The sequence below is a fragment of the Poromitra crassiceps genome (assembly GCF_964638095.1).
Source record: "Poromitra crassiceps genome assembly, chromosome: 25".
Taxonomy (NCBI): Eukaryota; Metazoa; Chordata; class Actinopteri; order Beryciformes; family Melamphaidae; genus Poromitra; species Poromitra crassiceps.
The window spans coordinates 1,825,484-1,845,175 of record NC_139649.1 but is presented as its reverse complement, the minus strand read 5'-3'; the positions used below and the strand labels follow the sequence as shown (position 1 = coordinate 1,845,175).

The window sequence follows — 19,692 nt, the reverse complement described above, 5'->3', positions numbered from 1 at the left end:
TTAAACAAACAAAAAACAGATGAGCTGCTATTATATTTATCACATACTAATTTCTTCCTCTCTGAGCTCATAACCACAAAGACATGCAGCCGAGGTATTAATATCACAGGATATCAGACACCCTATGTGTCGATAATGTTCATTTCCTGTACAGCCCTTCATCACAGCTGCAAAGGCCCGGTTCTATAGGTGTGCAAAAGCATACATTTCACCCTCAGTTTCATATTTTGCACCGTCAGTTTACATGTTTATAATAGCGGTGTCTGCGGCAGACATGACTGTCTTTTAGAGGCTGTAGCAGACATGACTGTCTTTTAGAGGCTGTAGCAGACATGACTGTCTTTTAGAGGCTGTAGCAGACATGACTGTCTTTTAGAGGCTGTAGCAGACATGACTGTCTTTTAGAGGCTGTAGCAGACATGACTGTCTTTTAGAGGCTGGAGCAGACATGACTGTCTTTTAGAGGCTGGAGCAGACATGACTGTCTTTTAGAGGCTGTAGCAGACATGACTGTCTTTTAGAGGCTGTAGCAGACATGACTGTCTTTTAGAGGCTGTAGCAGACATGATGTCTTTTAGAGGCTGTAGCAGACATGACTGTCTTTTAGAGGCTGGAGCAGACATGACCGTCTTTTAGAGGCTGTAGCAGACATGACCGTCTTTTAGAGGCTGGAGCAGACATGACTGTCTTTTAGAGGCTGTAGCAGACATGACTGTCTTTTAGAGGCTGGAGCAGACATGACCGTCTTTTAGAGGCTGTAGCAGACATGACTGTCTTTTAGAGGCTGTAGCAGACATGACTGTCTTTTAGAGGCTGTAGCAGACATGACTGTCTTTTAGAGGCTGTAGCAGACATGACTGTCTTAGAGGCTGGAGCAGACATGACTGTCTTTTAGAGGCTGTAGCAGACATGACTGTCTTTTAGAGGCTGGAGCAGACATGACTGTCTTTTAGAGGCTGTAGCAGACATGACTGTCTTTTAGAGGCTGTAGCGGGCTCAGTTTCAAAGCTAGAGTGAAGATACTGGTATGATATGAAACTAGAAGGCCTAAGGCAGGGGTCTCCAACTCAAATTACCTGGGGGCCGCTGAGTGTCCAGTCTTGTCACACGGGGGCCACTTTCAAGTATTAAAAAAGAAAAGAAAAATCCAACCGTTCGAATTCTCAACATTAACAATTTATTCATTTATTTGAGGGACAATCTATTTTTTACATTAACAATTTATTTGTTTATTTGAGGGGCTTTGTTTTCTTTTTTTAGGGACAATGCACATTACTAAATGAGCCAGTGTTAATTTTCAACTGTCCCTTGGAACTCCAGTTAGAATTAGAACTGATCATAAATGTCACTTGACAGCTCAGCACTCCGCTCTGCGGTTGGCTGAAAGGCTGATGTTGCTGAAGTGACTTTTTTTTCTGGACAGACGATATAGAGAGCCCCAGGAACGAGTCCGGAAATCATCGATGCTAACACTCCTGGTTCTTCACTGTTTTCGCCTATGGGATTTTTGAATGGGTTTTTGGCCTGATGCTTCTAATAAGGTCTCTGGGCAACGCAAGCTTAATCAAACGCGAACGAGTGTTTAGTAATATCATCTTCACACATGAGGACCACTTTTATGAGTTTTGAAGCTTTTACGTGCCGTTAAAAGGGCGGCTAGCTAGCAAACGGCTAAATGAGACGACACTGCTGAGTTACGGGGAAAGCTGAGATTTGTGGATTCAATCCCAATTGTTTCATTGATGTGTGATGAAGTTAGTCCTCATAGTAGCCATTTCATTGTCGTGAGACCATTTTTCGAAATCTGACCTCACTGTATAAAATGACCTATTGTGATCTCTAGGTCTAGGATAATCACAGCCTCATGAAACTTTACAAACGCAAAGTAGAGACCTTCCGTGAATGAATGTATGGCCTTCCTAGGTATATTAACAATAAGGGCGTTTCTGAGCAATTTCCACAACAGTTGCCACCCAATCACGGAAAAATGCTATTCTTACAGAAATCTCCAAATGTCAAAAGTTTTGATGCCAAATCACAGCATCAATGTTTCTATGGTGTTTCTCAAGGTGTCCTAAGTTCTAATTCCTAATGTGGTATTTTGGAAGGATTTTTGCCTTTTTTTCTAATCCTCAAGTGGTCAAAAATGGCTCAATCAACCCAAAAACTGATGCAAATTAATGAGACATAATTGACCATGGAGATGGGCATCATATAAGTTTCATCATAATGTTCTAAGCCCAATACAATCTAAACTACATTTGAATAGACGCCTAATCAAAACACAATGTTTATTACAGATTTATTAGACAGAGTGCCAAGCTGCATCTCAAATTAACCTTCACGTTCCCAGCTTTCAGGTGATGTGTAGGATACCACTTCTATGTGGCATATACTCTTGACCTGCTATCTCACCCTAAAGATCCCCTGCCCTCCCCCTAAAAAAAAAAAAGACAAACATTGGTGTCTGGTAGGCAGGGGTGGAGTAGAAGAGGTTAATAAATAAATGATAGAGAAAATTTACATCACATTAGCCTTTATTTGGACAATCACTAGTTATTAATATATTCATATACATTTCCATTTTAGTTACATATAGTTATGACACAGACATACTTCATATTTAGATGACCTGTGTACATACACAGATAGACATCATATTTGGATAACCTGTGTACATACACAGACAGACGTATTTAGATAACCTGTACCTTACATTTGCAGCTCCTCTCTATCGCACACTGTGCCCTGTCACCGTGCCACGGTGCTCTCTACAGGGCCAGAATAACAGATAGGTTGAGTCTACAGAGTGGCCTTCAAGTGTGCGTCAAGACATGTAATCTGATGTGTGTCCTATAAGTATCTTTGACTTTCTGTTCAATGTATGTAAGCCTGTGTATCCATTCGTGAATATGCAAGAGTGCATCTCTTGGCCAAGAGTGCATCTCTTGCTCTTGGCCAAGATCTATGTCAAATACATCATATCAGACGACTTCTTATGACTCCTGGCTCCATCATTTCATTTCAACTGGTTTCCTTCAAGTGGTTCACTGTTTACCTTTTGGCTGTGGAATTTCATTCTCTATCAACTGGCGTCACGAAGAACGGATATCTACAAACAGTTCGGTAAGTTGAATTAAATTTTATAATTCCTTACCTAACTGTTTGTCTGATATAAAAGAACCTAAGTTAGTTGTTGTGGGTTTTCTTGAGACTGAAGGGGAACGCCCTGGGTAATTGGCAAGGCCAACACCATGCAAATAATAGATCTCCTCAGAATTACTAAAAACTCACTCGGCGGGGTGTAGATTGGCAAAGCCGACACACTGTCTTTTATTGCGCACTGGCCAGGATCGGCCAGAGATACAAGCACCGAGTGAGCCTGAGAAGTGTTCTTTACAGGTTGACATAATTATAGATGGCCAGAAGGCGACACACTATGTTTTAGTCGACATAGTAGGTGGAAAAAGGCCACACATTATTGGGAAACCAGTTCAAGAATATATAAGGAACAAGTCTGAAAGAACCCCACAACCATACTAATGAAACCAAAAGCATTATAAACAGCAAAAGTGAACAAATTCATACATTTCCAAATCCATACATTTCTCAAGAGCCAAAATTAAAGGAGTACAATAATTGTAAAATATGGAAGTTCGCAATGAAGTATTCCCTAACTGTTTGTCATACTAACAAATAACATCTGGGAAAAGAGCAAATTAATCTGCCACAAGGTTTCTGATTCCAGGATGCTGAAGCCGTGAGAAAAGATTTCATTCTCTATCAATAAATGATAAAAAATATAAAAAAAAAAACAATTGTAATGAGACTTTCACTATTCGCCAGTGATTAAGCTGACAGTCACTCAACAACATCAGAGATGTTTGGGAGAGATACTTTATTAATTTGCTTGGGAAGAGGATTTACTCTGCTACAGCAATATGGATGTTGCTAAAAAAGAAAAGAAAAAAATGGACAAAAACCCGACGTGAATACAGCATGTCGTGTTTTTGTGTGGGTTTTTTTTCCAGCTGTGATTCAACATAATCTGTTCATCTGGGACCGTTCATCTGGTCCCGTAACACCTACACTGTTTTTCCTTGCTGTTGCTACTAGTGCACCCCCACTAATTGAATTTAATTCTGGACCCGGGCCTGATCACAGGCACATCTCAAAGGACAGAGAATGAGCCTACCTAGATCTGACTACCGTAAATTCCGGACTATAAGCCGCACCGGTGTATAAGCCGCACCTGCAAAGTTGACTATTTTTTTCTTATATAAGCCGCACCGGACTATAAGCCGCGGGTGTTTTAATGGTATTTTTTTTTTATTTTTTATTTTTTTATTGTGTTTTAATGTTTAATTACCATATGTAAGGGTTCATGCACAGAGGGGATTGTTGGGAAAGAGATGGCTGTTTGAGGAAGCTCCCATTTATTAACATTTCAACAAAACAACATAACACAACACCACCTGTGTTGTTTTTTACAGTGCACACAGTGTCATACAGTGTCATACAGTGTGGTGAAAAGAGGGCAAGAGAGGAAATTAAAACTTATTATAGTTATATAGGATTTATAGTTAGAAAGAGTGCTAAAAAAGAGAGATTTTTTTTTTTTTTTTTTTTTTGGGGGGGAAAAAATCCATAGATAAGCCGCACCGTTATATAAACCGCAGGGGCCAAAAAAGGCCAAAAAACGGGGAAAAAGGTGCGGCTTATAGTCCGGAATTTACGGTAATCAACACTCAATCACAACAAAATGATCCAATACAGTATTCAACACAATACAAGACGAGGAAGGAAAACGAGCCATAAAATAACGTGTCGGAGACGCATGACACAGAAATACCATCGCACAAAGAAAGTGTAAGTGAACCCCGCGGTAACGCTCCTGCTATTCATTTCATTCCCTTTATCTCTGAAGGCAGGGGGGGGGGGCAGCCCTACATATCTCCCATGTTTTTCCTTTGCTCTATTTTGAGGTGACGCAACTCGACACACTGTGATTAGTTTCTTCATCTCTGACCAGCGCCCCCAGACTGGAGGGTCACCCCTCTGCCCCATCACCCAACCCCCCAGCCAACTCTCCCAGACACCACTGCCTGTGTCGTCCGGACAACAACGGCCACCGCCACAAGAATGTCTGCTTCAAATACCCCCCCCAACCCCACCCTGACCTGCTTTATAAATCTGTCTAAAAGCCTTTTGGTGGAATGTATCCAGTGTTTCCCCTACCATTCTACAGGCCTGGCGGGCCCGCCAGGCCAACGGCGCCCCCGCCAGGCCAGAAAAGAAATTGAATTTTTATTTTTTATTTTTTTTAGATTTTTCCCCCTGCTCTCCCCAAAATTTCAATAAACCTTTATGGCATATTATTACAATACAACAATACTGGTGTTGACAGTAATAGAAGGTGCCAAATCATTCAAAACAATAAGCATTTTGATTTTAGGAGCATTGTGCCAGCGTGCAGCGCTGTTCCAAAACGTGGCAACGTATGTCGTTGCCCGGGAAACGCACATCCCATAATACAACTGTTTGCATTGCATCCCATAATAGTATGATGATACTTGGGATGCCATTGCAAACATAGATGCCAACAGGTTAGCTAAAAGTTTAGCGTCGCCAGCGGCGGCCCCCACCGTTGCGGTCGGGGTACGTTTAGAAATCCCTCCAGGCCTGAAAGATTTTCTAGGGCAAACACTGGTATCAAATGTATAGGAAAAGGGAAGTGATGGAGACAAAGAGAAAATAGAAGGTGAAGACATATACGAAGAAAACAAAAAATCCCCCCAGTTCATAGGAAAGTTAAAAGTAAAGCGGTGGCAGTGCGTGCGTTGGTAGTGATGCACTTCTGCTTTATCAACAGGGCCAAGAGATGGGGCAGAGAAGAGAGAGAGAGAGAGAGAGAGAGAGCCAATAGTGACATGAAGCTGAAGAAAGAAAGGGAGCTGTGCAGAGTGGTGGGGTGGGGCAGCTGCAGGGAGAGAGGAGGGGGGGGGGGGGGTTCCTCAGGCCAATGGGTTTGCAGGAAAGCAGACTCTATGAGCTAGATTTCCCCGCCCAGTTTGTAAAAGCGTCTGGCGCTCAGTGACAGCTCAGACAATATGTGTGCGAGAGAGAGGAGGAGGACGAACACCCCCGAGCGCTGGAACCACACAGTTTTCACATAGACTCTCCCAGTCATGGTGGACAAGGACCACTGAGCGCTGACCCTGTGGACATCACGGAGCGCTGACCCTGTGGACATCACTGACCCTGTGGACATCACTGACCCTGTGGACATCACTGAGCGCTGACCCTGTGGACATCACGGAGCGCTGACCCTGTGGACATCACTGACCCTGTGGACATCACTGACCCTGTGGACATCACTGAGCGCTGACCCTGTGGACAGACTTATTTCTCGTTGGATGGATGCTGAAGACCTGTTGATTCAAAAAAAAGAATGGAGGTGAGCGCTGCACCTGCTGTATTATGTAGCACTTGTGTGAATGGTTTTAGTCGAGAATATTACTTTAAAAATCAGTAGACTTTTATGTTTGAAATGTCAGTCAAATAATGTGATTATTATAATAATAATCATTATTATTATTATTATTTTTACCGGATGTATTCCGGGGTCTAATGTTGCTCATCCAAAAGAATTTGCCCGTAGACCACCTGCTTGGATTTCACTTTTAACTTGCGGTGTCAGCTACCAACTATTTCTATACACAGCCCCCCACCCACCCTGCCTGACCTGCACCCGTCTCCAGCTCCACTGTGTGGGGTGTAACCTGAGAGGGCTGCTCCTCAAGAGAGCCGAGCTGAGAATGGGCCTTTATGAGCCTCATTAACGCACACATCCTTTAGAAGTTAGATTATCAAGGCAAGCTGCTCAGCAAACAGATAATTGGCCTTTAAAGGCATAAAGTTTAATTTTGAAAATGTTGCACTTAGTTTGCACATGTGAGGCTGTGCGGCCGCGCTGTGCTTGAACATTCATCAGTATCAGATCTGGCCCTGGCTCTTAAACCACCAACATGTTTGTCTCCTTTTATTCTCTACGCTCCCCATCTTACTTTGATTTGAGGTGCACTCCATTATAAAGCCACAGAATGGCTCGTACTCCTGTGTGCCTCCCACTTCTTAACCACCTCCCAACATTTAAACACAGTTGTCCCCGTCCGCGGCTTGATCGCAAACACATGCGTGTTTGTTTCTGATGTCTTGTGCACATTTGTTGGTATGCTGCCTGTGTCTTTCTATGTTCTTTGCCTGAGAGTGTGGGATCTGCTGAGTGAGCCTTTTGTGTCTGGAACTGTTCCCGTTCTCGTCTGTGGAAAGCTCAAGCGCTCGGTCCAGCCTGATGCCTCCTTGTGAAACCTCAGCTGGACTCCTGCTGACCCACTTGCTTCCTCATTCAGAGACATCCCTATTTCATTGACCTGAATGCATAGGAATATCCATTTTACTTTTTACAACCCCATCCTCCACTATCTGTGCACCTACACATTAGGCCTATGTATGTAGTTACAGTAGTAACTACATAGTAACTACATACATATAGTTGAATGTAACTAAAAGAAAACCTTAATCTCGCAGTAAACCGTTCCAAGCTGGTATCCATAGCACACAGCAGTGAAGGGACACACATGTATCATCATCCTGACATTTTCCCATACCAGGCCACTATGGGAGTGAGCTCACCCTTTTCACCTCGTCTTCAGACCAGTCAGCAGTGGCCAGTTTATTCGATGACTACAACGCCACTGCGAGCGATCTCACTTCCGTTCCATAAGCTGATTTTGTACTGGAAAGTTTATTTTTAGCATGTCAGTGACTATTATAGCATGTCTTTAGTGCTGTCACTGTTGTATTTGTCATCTGAGAGCAGGACAGTCATCAGTGCTCACACAACATGAGGGTTGCATTGCATGGAGAAGTGGAAGTATCCACCACGCATCCCACTCAAGGAAGTTGAAATAATCATGTTTTTGGGGTGTTTTGGTTTTTACCACGACGTCCCCGCTAGTGGAGTTGTGGTCATAAAGGAGACATTTTCGGGTGAGTCAATCAAGGAAGGATGAGCGCCATGGTCCTGTACAGGATTTGTACTTTGTTTTGGTCCATTTTGGCCCAAACTGTTCTCCTGTCACTGTCCATGTGGAGGATGGCTGTGGATTATGAATCAAAAAGTGAGAGGCCTCATCTCTCCTCACGTGGCCCAGAATCTTCGAGGATATACATCATACAAGATCCATTTCGGGCAATATGTTCCTTCACAAACCCTTTTCCAGTCTGCTAAAAAAAGAACCAAAATTCATTCATCAGTGAGGCTCTTATCTACACGGGTTGACTGAGATTCTTGTTGGTACCCATAACTGTGGTGTTCCTGAAGTGACAAGTCATGCAAGGTTTTCTGCACATGTCTTGAAAACTTGGGCGGGGGAGAGGTTGTGTGGGGAAACATGGTTTAAATTGCTGTTATAAATATCACCTTTTTAAATGGATTAATTTAAATGTGTAATTTAGGCTACACTAAAAGTACAACCTTTAAACACGTAAATGTATCATTAGGAAATTTAAAATTTATATATTGCGATACTTGCTGTGAGAATTGAGAGCGGTGGTAGCCTGTTTCTCACAACAGTGAATGATATTGTTAGTATTGGTGTTTCTCAAAATCAAGACCACACTCGCCACAAATCCCATTGTTCCTCTTGCAAAGAGGATGTTGCTTCTTGCTCCATTTCTACTTGAGAAACAGCCTGTCTGCCTGTTTTGTGCCATAAAGCAGCTAGTCTCCTTTAGTGCTGTAAAGCAGCCCTGTCTGCCTGTTTTGTGCCATAAAGCAGCTAGTCTCCTTTAGTGCTGTAAAGCAGCCCTGTCTGCCTGTTTTGTGCCATAAAGCAGCTAGTCTCCTTTAGTGCTGTAAAGCAATGTAGCAGATTTCCCACCAAATCTGACCTGGTGGCTGCAGTGTACCGAAGATGCTGCCGGGCTTCTCAGTGATATCTGTGTTCGACACGTGTTGTTTGACTCCTTTATTGTAGTATTGTAGCCTACTGCCCAGGTGGGGTATCTCGTCGTAAGGGCCTTTCTCTCTGTGTGGAGTTTGCATGTTCTCCCCGTGCTCCCCCAGGGGGTTCCTCCGTATATAACCCCCCCCCCCCTCCCCCCCCCACTAAAAACATGCAGAAGATCAGATCGTCATCGTCATCCGACCAGTGACGACAACATCCGAAGTTGGTCCCCGGGCGCTGTACGAGAAAGCGACCACTGCTCCTGGCCTGCCCCCCGGAGGAAAGGACATGCCTGGATGGGTTAAATGCAGAGGACACTTTTCACCGCGGCCACCGTCAGCATGAGTGTGTTGTGGCCGCATGCATGTATTGTGGTGTTCGTGTGACAATAAAAGACGGGCTTGTCCGATACGAGAGTTTTTAGTGGTTAGAACTGAGCAGGAAGATGACCACATATACGCGTAGCATGACTGTGACAAAAAGCAGAAGATGATTCTCAGGAAGTGTGTGTATAAATAAAACCAGATGGAGCATATAATTTCCTGCAACAGGGTGCAAAGCCTCCAAAGCAGCCGGCCTGCTCTTATCTGCTGCTGCTCAGCCTCTATATTTTGGTGCTACTTACGCCTCCAAGCAACAGCAGCTCTCTGTAGGTGTTTGAAACACTTCAATATTCAGCACATCTTGCAGTGTGTCACTTGATGAATTGGCAAATACCATGGAAGTCTAAAGTTGCACTTAAAAGAAAAGAAATCACTTTTAGATTAATCTATCCCCCCCTCCCCCCAACAAAAAAACAAAACACGTTTGTATTGTTATATTAAAATCTTCCTATTTTTTTTTAAATATATTTTAGCGGTGATGTCATCATGTACCAAGTGACATAAAATTCCAACCAATAAAACCACCATAGATTTTTGGACCATCGCGCTCCTCTGCCCATCGCATCAAACAAAACTGCTGTTCTGTTCCAACTGACGGTTTACACTTTTGAATGCCCCCCCCCCATTATGTCCCGCTCCAACTTCCTATATTCTTCTAGGAAATACATGATATTAAAGGAACACTCTGCCCATTTTCAACCAGTTTTGTATCATTAGAACATCAGTAGTATATCAGAAAACTGTAAACGGTTTTGAAGTCTGTCATTTAATTTGCCAGTTATTGAGTGTTAAAGTGTGGACCAGTGACATCACTGGTCCACACTAACTCAAATTAATAACTCATTAACTCAAATCAACTCTCAATAACTGTCAAACTATTAATCATTCATCTAGTTTGACAGTTATTGAGAGTTGATTTGAGTTAATGAGTTATTAATTTGAGTTAGTGTGGACCAGTTATGTCACTGGTCAACACTTTAACACTCAATAACTGTCAAATTAAATGACAGACTTGAAAACCGTTTACAGTTTTCTGATATACTACTGATGTTCTAATGATACAAAGCTGGTTGAAAATGGGCAGAGTGTTCCTTTAAGGAATCAAGATGCTCTCAAAATGCAGTTTCATTGCGACTTACTTTGCTGTATATAATATATATATATATAATATATATATTATATGTATATTATGGGGGGATTTTCCATTTTGTTGTTCTTGTAACAAGCACCTTTTCGTTAGAAAAGTCTCACGTCACTTATGTATTGAGTCATGTATTGAGTCAGCAGGTTTGGTGATTCAGTTATTGCAACATGATGAACAATAGTAGTATAAGTGACAAGCACAGTAAATCTTGAGATTTTACAGACTTGATTGACAATGTCACCCGAGGCACCGAACAGCAGAAAAAGAATCTGCTGGAAATGTGATCAGTTTGCTCATATACTCGGCTTTCTGCCAAACACATTCAATCTCGGAACAGATGCAGTCTATTTAGTATTGTGTCATGTTATTAACAGGCTTTAGAATAGTTGTCGAGGGGGGAATGTTGGTCTAGCCTGGGTAAACCCATCCCCCACGTGACCTGCTCTCAGACCTGCTCTCAGTCACTAGTGACTGAGAGCAGGTCACGTGGGGGATGGGTTTACCCAGGCTAATGTTGGTCGTCGACGAAGGGTCCTTGGGAGTTTTGTCAGTTGTCTGTGTTTGTGTGTGAAATTTGACATAGTTCTCACCAGTTCCCAAACAGGAAATACCAGGGCAGTTGCAGTGAGTCAATGTCACTGCCACGGAGCCTGAGTTCGTCTCCACAGCCTCCTCTTGTATTTGTTTGGGTTGGAGAGAGCGTTGACAAAAGTGAATTTCCATGGAAAATGTTGATCGATGATCTCCTCTTACTGGTCTAGATACTAAAAAGCAAATCTTTCTTGATCTGTAATTCTGTCTGTCTTTCTTCCTATCCTCCTCCCAGTGTTGTATCTAAGTTACTGTGGGAAACATCCTGTCCAAATTCAAGAGAGAGAGATCTGCTCAGCTATGCGCTTTGAGTCATCTTGAACCCTCCTCCTTCCACTGGGTCTTGCTCTGGGAAAATTGGGATTTTCGATGTCAGTGGATTTTTTTTAGTTGAGTCTGACAGATTTGTGTACCACCATGGGTGTTGTGCTGCTCCTGGCATGTGTCTGAATGCATAACGGATGAGGTGCTGACCTGACCCGGGGGTCGTGCCCAGGCTGTCAAGGGAGTGAAAGGTCAAAGTGAACCGAGAGGAAACAGTTCCCACAGTAGTTGTAGTCCCACACTTCCTTGAGCGGTTCCTGTTCCAGCGACACTTTGGAGTTTGGCATAGCCTAGTTAGTTAGTATAGTGACACTTTGGAGTTTGGCATAGCCTAGTTAGTTTAGTGCATATAGCATAGTTAGTATAGCCTAGTTAGTTAGTATAGTGCATAATATGCACTATACTAACTAACTAGGCTATACTAACTATGCTATATTATAGCATAGTTAGTATAGCCTCGTTAGTTAGTATAGTGAATCAAGAGTGTGGCTGTAAATTCACTCCCTCAGATGAGAAACTTTAATGTGGAAAACGTATGCAATTAACCGTCCAGCATCTTTTGCTCTTTCTGATTAGCTGAATCACATTGGAAGTTGTAAAATACCAGATAAATACACCCCATTGAACAGTTACTTCAAAAACGTTTTATATAATATATTAGCATTCACCATAATGATTAATTTAGATAGAAATACAAAAAATTGAATCAATCGCCATTCATACCTCTATTACCGTTCATACCTCTAATGGTAATGTGCAATGTAATGTGTCACAATAGCTGCTGAGTAACTCTTCAACAACTGGATTTGTTGGCAGAATTATAACAATTATGAAAGCAATAAGACACTCAAAGTGTTATTTTGCATTGATTTTAGAACATCCAAAAAGCAATGTGTGGCCTGACACAACTGATAACTCCAACAGAAGAACAACACACAGAGTTTTAGAGGACATTTTTCAGCGTTGCGTTTGATCAGACCATGTTATGAACAGGATGGAGGCGAGAGACGCGAGAGGGAGAGAGACAGCTGTGCAGTTAAAGTGCTGAAGCCAGCTGTCAAAGAGTGGCTGATCTGCACAAGCAGGCGTGTGCAGGAATCCAAAAGAGCCACAGCTGAATGTGACTTTGTTACTGTACACAGAGACTTGAGCCACCGGCATGAGTAAACACAGCGCTGGGTTCCCCCGCTGCGCAGCATGGGCTTCCACTTCTCACAAGTGACCTAAATCCTAGAAAGTCTGCACATTATTTGCAGTTTCACGTGTCGAATTGTGCCTAGAAAACGGTACACATGAAGTGAACTGCCGTGCATCATCGGGTCACAGGATAGGCTGGGCCGTGCATCATCGGGTCACAGGATAGGCTGGGCCGTGCATCATCGGGTCACAGGATAGGCTGGGCGTTTGTGACCGTGATAACATTTGGACACTGAACCTCAACACAGCAGTGCAAAAGCTCGTAACCCGAATGGTGCATGCTCCCTAGTCCGATACCTCACGAGTCCGACACCTCACGAGTCCGAAAAAAGAGGCATTGGACAGGGGATCATGTCTATGTTCCCCGGCTTCTATGTTCCCCGGGTTCTATATTCCCCGTTTTTCACTAACCCTAAACCTAACCTCCCCCAGACCCTAACCCAAAACCTAACCTCTCCCACCCCCACGCCTAAACCTAACCTCCCCCAGACCCTAACCCAAAACCTAACCTCTCCCACCCCCACGCCTAAACCTAACCTCCCCCAGACCCTAACCCAAAACCATGAGGTGTCGTCGGACTCGTGAGGTATCGGACTAGGGAGCAGTCCCCACCCGAATATGTGGAGCAATGCTGAAGTGTGGCTCTGATCATATAGGCCTAATCTTAACGAGGACCTGAATGGACCGATTCAGTTGGCTATGAGGGCAATGCAAGTACGGCGGTTGGACCCAAACATTTAGTAATCAAACATTTGATAATGTCATCTCAGGATAGTAAGTCTGCAGATGAGGTTACAGAGAAAGTATAGCAGCATAAATCTTGACGGACGGTAAGGTTGCCAGCTGTCATCTGACCCTATGTATTGCGCATGCATGTCTGCAGCATGACCCAGAGGATTATGAAGGGAGTTTGCTGAGGGTGTGTGTGGGGGTGTGTGTGTGTGTGGGGGGGGGGGGAGACGGGACGCTGTGGCCTGCTGCGGTCAGTGTGGCAGGCCTGCACCCAGACAGGTGGCGAGCGTGTTGGTGCTCTGATGGTGAATGGTCTCTTTGTTATGGAGGATTCACCCGCAGAAAGAGGGCAGCTCCATGTACGGCGGTGCCAGCCCCACCAACCCCACCCCCCCACCCACACCCACCCACACCCACCCACACTTATATATCAGCTGAGGGTGTGTGTATGATGGTGTGTTTGTTTTGTCAAGGGTGCTGACTGTTCAGTGTCTGTACCATCTCTCCTAGTTTCTGGCCTTCAGCTCGATGCGTAACAAGCAGCCATTTTTTTTTGTTTTTTTTACTGACACTTTATCAGCACGGACAGAAACAAAATGATGACAAATGTACATCAACAGGATGCACGCATGGCCATCTGGATCCCAACTGGAGAGCAGAACATGCTGTTCGGGAGGGGGGCGGAGGGGGGATCTTGTAATATAGTTCATTCGTCACCATTTTACAAGATGAGTGTTTACCGTGTTTTTCTTCTACTTCTCCAGCTTAAAGGATGAGTTCGCCCCAAAAATGAGAATTCGATCATTATCTACTCACGCCCATACCGATGGAAGGACGGGTGAAGTTTTGAAAGTTGGTCCCAAATCCACTTGAATTGTGGAGGAGAATTCTGCAACAGTGTTTTGCTGTGAAACTCCACAAATGTTTTGTGGACTAAAAAACTTCCATCGACATGGGGGCAAGTATAGATAATGACTGAACTTTTATTTTTGGGTGAACGTATCCTTTAACCTTAACCTTAACCTGCACTTCTCTGTGCATCTACACAGCAAGCAAGTCAAAACCACATCCCTTTAAATTCAGTTCTAGCCAATGGTTGTGGGTTGTAGGCAGGTTTGATTATTCACAGCTTGTTTGTCATAATGACAGCCTATCATCACAGGAGCGGCCACACCAAAGAGGTTCTCATCATTAGGCCTACACACACACAGTGAGGTTTAGGTCTCGTTTGAAATGATGGTAAAGTTCACACATCACTGTTTGTGGTCACGTAGTCTGGTATGTTCGTATGCACATAGTCTCATGACTGAAAGATTTCTCAAACGAGAGGAGGGTGCAACAGCGTGTGGCCAGGCATAACTGGTGACAGTGAAGAATGTCCCAACACATGGCAAAGGTTCTGCAGAGATGCATGCAATGACAGTGTAACAGTATAGGCCTACTCTCCATTTGTCATTCATGGCCACAGATTTGATACAGTTTGAACTGTTTAAAAGTGTTTTTTCTACAAGTGGGACTGAAAATATGTTGAGTGAAACAAAGGTTTTATTTGCACAATGCAACATATTTTTGGAACAGTGAGAAAGGATGCTCACTAGTCTGCAAGAGGAAGCTTTGAAGAATCTAGTTTCTATTTAGTCCTCTGTAGGAAGCACCGACAGGAAGTGAAAATACAGGACATAGAAAGCAACCATTCTAACAAAACACCTGTACTTAGTTTTTGTATTCACTGTTAATCTAAGAATGAGACTGAAGAATGACTTGACACACCTGTGCACATTACCGTTCTTTGTGTGGCTTTATGTTGGGGTTTTTTCCATTGTGAAACTGATGCCAACACGGTTGTGAAGCCTGCTGTGGTATTGCTTCGCAAGAGGAAATGTCCAAGGACTACAGCTGCGCAGAAATGTAAAAAAAACTGAACAGATCATCAATATCTGCATGTGAAAACTCTTGGAGGTTGCCTGGGTGTCGGGTAGGCTATTATTGTCCTTTTTGTCATGTAAAATGTGTTGCATAGTAACAGCCTATGTTTTAATATCCTTCTATTTTCTTCTACTCTGTTCTTCATTTTAGAACAAACTCGCCAAAGCTCTGTACGACAACACTGCAGAGTGCGCCGATGAGTTGGCCTTCCGAAAAGGGGACATCGTCACGGTTCTAGATCAGAATTGGGCCGGCACCAGTGGCTGGTGGATGTGCTTCCTGTACGGACAGAAAGGATTGGCCCCTGCGAATCGACTGCAGCTCTTACCCCAGTGTGGACCGGCCGCAGGTTCCCCGAGTCATGACGGTCAAAGTGATGACAGTCCTCAAAACATCTACCAGATCCCCAGTGTACCCAGACCCTCCACCAGCCCTGCTTATGAACGCATGGACAGGATCTATAAGGTCCCATCCACTCCTTTGTCAGCTTCCAAAAGTCCCATCCCGTCAGCAGCACTTAAGCACAGCACAGAAGGACCGGAGGGACACAAGGTACAATTTGTGTTTGGTTTACATTCAGAATTGGGCTAGCAGGTAGCAGGGTTGCAACAAGTATGATTCTGTGTTTATTACAGAAAATGAGCAGAACCACATGGCTAAATGCAGATGTTAAGCCTGTCTGTTGCTCCCGGGGTCAAAGTGGGTCCTCTTCCTTGGGAAGTGTTAACTCTTATGATTAGAGAGGTAAGACTGTCCCTGAAATGCAACGTTCTGGAACCCCTGCTGGCAAAAGCGCTTACAGATGGGGACCAGGGGCCTCTCCATGGGGACAGGCATGCAGCACTGGGTCTTTATGGGCCTGTAAAAGACAAGCAGAGACAGACTTCAGACACTTTTTAACTGCAAACAGCAGCTCATGCCGCCAGGGACCCCAGAAAGATGGAGGTGTCTGTACGGGTGCCTGTGCGGCAGAGGGCGGGGACAAGTCTGCCCACATGTTCGCCATTTCCTTTCCTGCTCCAGGCTGAGTCCTGCTCTCCTCTGCAGTAGCCAATCTAATATTCAATGAGCAGCATGGCTTTCATTATAGAGCTGAGTTAATTGGCAAAATGCATAATGACTTTCTCTGGCACTCTCAAGGGGCTTCAGAGAAAATACTATCTCCATAAAGGCATTGATACATAAGATCAGTGAGGTAGATTAGATATGTCTATGATCAAAGCAGTGCAATTGTTCCCAATCAACCCCTATATTTGTTGTTTGCAGCCTTCAGTCTTCAATGGGCTATCCAGTCCCAACGGGGAGGTTTACGATGTCCCGAACCAAGCAAGGCGAACCTCCCTTTACACTGTGAGTCTTTGCAAATATAGACTGCAACCCGTGCATCAATAGAAGCAATTATTTAGTGATATTTAGTGGTATCGGTGGTCAACGTCCACGATATCTCGTTACCTATCCTGATGTATTTATTATTGTTTTTCTTTTTTCCTTTCCTTTTGCTTTTTTTTTATATTCTGAGGACAGCCGTCATCTCCAACAAAGCTGAGCCGACAAGCCTCACTGATCCCTTCTGAGCTGGAGAGGAGGTTTGACCCTCGGGACAACTTGGGGTGGAGCAGTCCAGGTCCAGGTCCAGGTCCAGGTCCAGGTCCAGGTCCAGGTCCAGGTCACTCTTATGTAAGTTTCACACATTTGGCCAGTCATTGGATTTGTGTGAACCGAGGCACTTACCAGGTACTCACTCTGGTTTGCTTGATATATTTGTTCATTTTGTTACTCCGCACAGGTGTATGCAGTCCCACCCACTCTGTCTCAGGACCCTAGTTATGACATTCCTGTTCCCTCGGCCACAGAAGCCCAACAGAATATGGTCACTGGATCCACCACCCTCCCCAATCCCCGCAAGCCAGAGTGGATCTACGATGTGCCCGTGTCTCCTGAGAAGCCAGGTCCAGCCACAGGCTGCTATGACACCATGCCCTCCAAAGCTGTCGATAGGCAGCTCTATGATACTCTTCCAATTCCAACACGTGCTTGGCCCATGCAGAGCTGCAGTCCAACTCCTTCGCTTTATGATATCCCAAAACCCAGTTCATCTGCACTGTTACTAGACATCCCTAGTCCACCCAAAGTGCTGCCAAGGGCCCCTATTTATGACAAACCACCCACACAAAGACTTTCAGAGGAGTTGGTGTATGCCGTCCCACCGCAGGAGCATCTCTCCTCCCGAGGCCTCACTGATCCCCGTAGTGAACATATCCCTCTGGAGTGCAGGGGGGACTCTGGCAAAGCTTATGGACACACTAGAGTGCGTCTGCAACGGATTAGGAAGGTCCTGGCGCCTGCTTCTCTCCGTGAGCGGCCAGGGAGCGGGGACTCGCTGCTGCTGCAGGAGGACGACGAGAGAGGCAGAGCCCCACATCTCTCCGCAGCAGACAGTCAGAGGATCAGCACCGCCTCCAGCTCCTCCACCAGCTCCTGTGACTCTCTGGCTCTGAGCTCGTCTTCTCCGGAGCCTCTGCGAGAAGTGACGCTCAGCCAGGACGAGGCCGGCCGCAGGCTACTGGAGCTCCAGGAGGCCGTGTGCAGGGCGGTGCCCCGTCTCATGGAGTTTGTCAGCAGCCGCTGGAGGAGCAAAGAGCATCTGGAGAAACACCTGGAGGAGATCAAGGAGGCAGCAGAGGGCATTGCGTGTTCCGTGATGTGCTTCCTCAACTTTGCCCTGGACGTTAAGGGCAACGCTCGCCGTTTGACCGATGCCAACCTGCAGACCAGGCTCCACAAGCAACTGTCCATTCTGGAAGACTCTGGCGTAATCCTACAGCAAACAGTGAGTGCTCTGAACGTGGCTGGCTGGCCTCTGAACACTCTGTACCAGGACCCAGGACAGGTCCAGACACCCGACCAACTGGAGCGCTTTGTTATGGTGGCCCGTACTGTGCCGGAGGACGTGAAGCGCCTGGTGTCCATTGTCAATGCCAACGGCAAGCTTCTGTTCCGACCTCCACAGAAAGAGCCAGAGCTTCCTAGCACCACAGGTCCGCCAGAATTGAAGAAAAGTCCAGACGGGAGTGAGCAAGGAGGGGACTTAGCAGAGGATGACAATGACTATGTGCAGCTACAGGTGAAAGCTTTTTTAAATATTTTGTGTCTTACTCGTCACCAACAACAAATCTAAATGAACGAGTCTAACTGAGGAAAGACGAAGCACACTTAGTAATGTGATTGAATTTGCTTGTGCCTTTCATCTTCCTCAGACTAAGAATGATTTTGAAAAGCAGCAGAGGGAAGTGCAGAAGAGGGAACCAAAAGAAAATATCACACCAGCCCCTAAAAAGGTGAGTGAGTACTTCCCAGCATCACTAATTGATTTATTCTTCTTGCTTGAAGAACATACCCAGAACAGAAAATACACTGTTGCCTCATAAAATAAGATCTTTATAACCTCCCCTTATAATTTGGCTATCCATGACACTAGCCTTTCTTTGTAATTAGAAACAGACAGAAATCGTACAGTAATGCTTTTGGGGAACACATAGTCATCTTCACCCTCTTTCTCTGGTATATAGGGCAATGAGAGACCTCATTCATCTGAGCCCAGTGTTGGTACAGCAGAACCTCATAAGCCGTCCCTGTCGGAGCACTGCCGCCTTTACTTTGGTGCTCTCCAGAAGGCCATCGGGGGGTTTGTGAGCAGCCTGCGGGATGGCCAGCCACCAGAGCAGTTCATCTCGCACAGTAAGCTGGTGATCATGGTGGGACAGAGACTGGTGGACACCCTGTGCAGGGAGGCCCACAGTGGAGGGTCCAGCCAGAGCCTGCTGTGTAAAAGCAACCACCTGTGTGCCCTCCTGAAGCAGCTGGCCGTGGCCACCAAGAAGGCGGCCTTGCACTTCCCGGACAAGCAAGCTCTGCACGAGGTGCAAGAGTTTGCAAAGGAACTGGCCCAAAGAGCACAGCACTTTAGATTGTCGCTCGACCTCTGAGAGATCAGAAACTGCATATTCGTTTATTGGTTTGAGTGACAACAGACACTGCTGTAGTCATCAATCATTGTTTTCTGCTTAGGCATTTCATATTAAACTATGGTTGGACTATTTCAGCTTCACTAGCCACAAAGGAATTTCTTATGGTGTATATTATCTGGTGTTATTTAATGAATACATTTGCTGGTTAAAATGTATATCATGTTGCAAGAACATTTCAAAGCGAGAGGGGCAAGCAGAACAATTTACATATGTATGGAGTTTTGTTTATGATAGAGAACTGCAGGGATGAGTCCGGAAGTATACTTCCGGGTTCGTCAGGGGAAAAGTGAATGGGGTTTTAGAATGCATAATTTCACTTAAATGCATAAAATAAGATCTGTGGTTAACAAAAGTTT

General features: G+C 44.8%; 1 protein-coding gene across 1 annotated transcript; it reads left to right on the top strand.

The window, feature by feature from the left end:
• Positions 1-6,349: 6,349 nt before the first annotated feature.
• On the top strand, positions 6,350-19,692 carry cass4 (Cas scaffold protein family member 4). Its single transcript, XM_083660980.1, has 7 exons — positions 6,350-6,457; positions 15,459-15,860; positions 16,575-16,658; positions 16,833-16,985; positions 17,095-18,432; positions 18,566-18,646; positions 18,878-19,692. Exons 1-7 carry the CDS (start codon positions 6,452-6,454, stop codon positions 19,292-19,294), a joined length of 2,481 nt encoding a protein of 826 aa, XP_083517106.1. The 5' UTR covers positions 6,350-6,451; the 3' UTR covers positions 19,295-19,692.

Bases quoted from the DNA above. Each gene is read 5' to 3' on its own strand.
- cass4 (XM_083660980.1), top strand. The intron at 16,659-16,832 runs GTGAGTCTTTGC...TTCTGAGGACAG, and splicing joins GGCGAACCTCCCTTTACACT to CCGTCATCTCCAACAAAGCT. The intron at 18,433-18,565 runs GTGAAAGCTTTT...CATCTTCCTCAG, and splicing joins ATGACTATGTGCAGCTACAG to ACTAAGAATGATTTTGAAAA.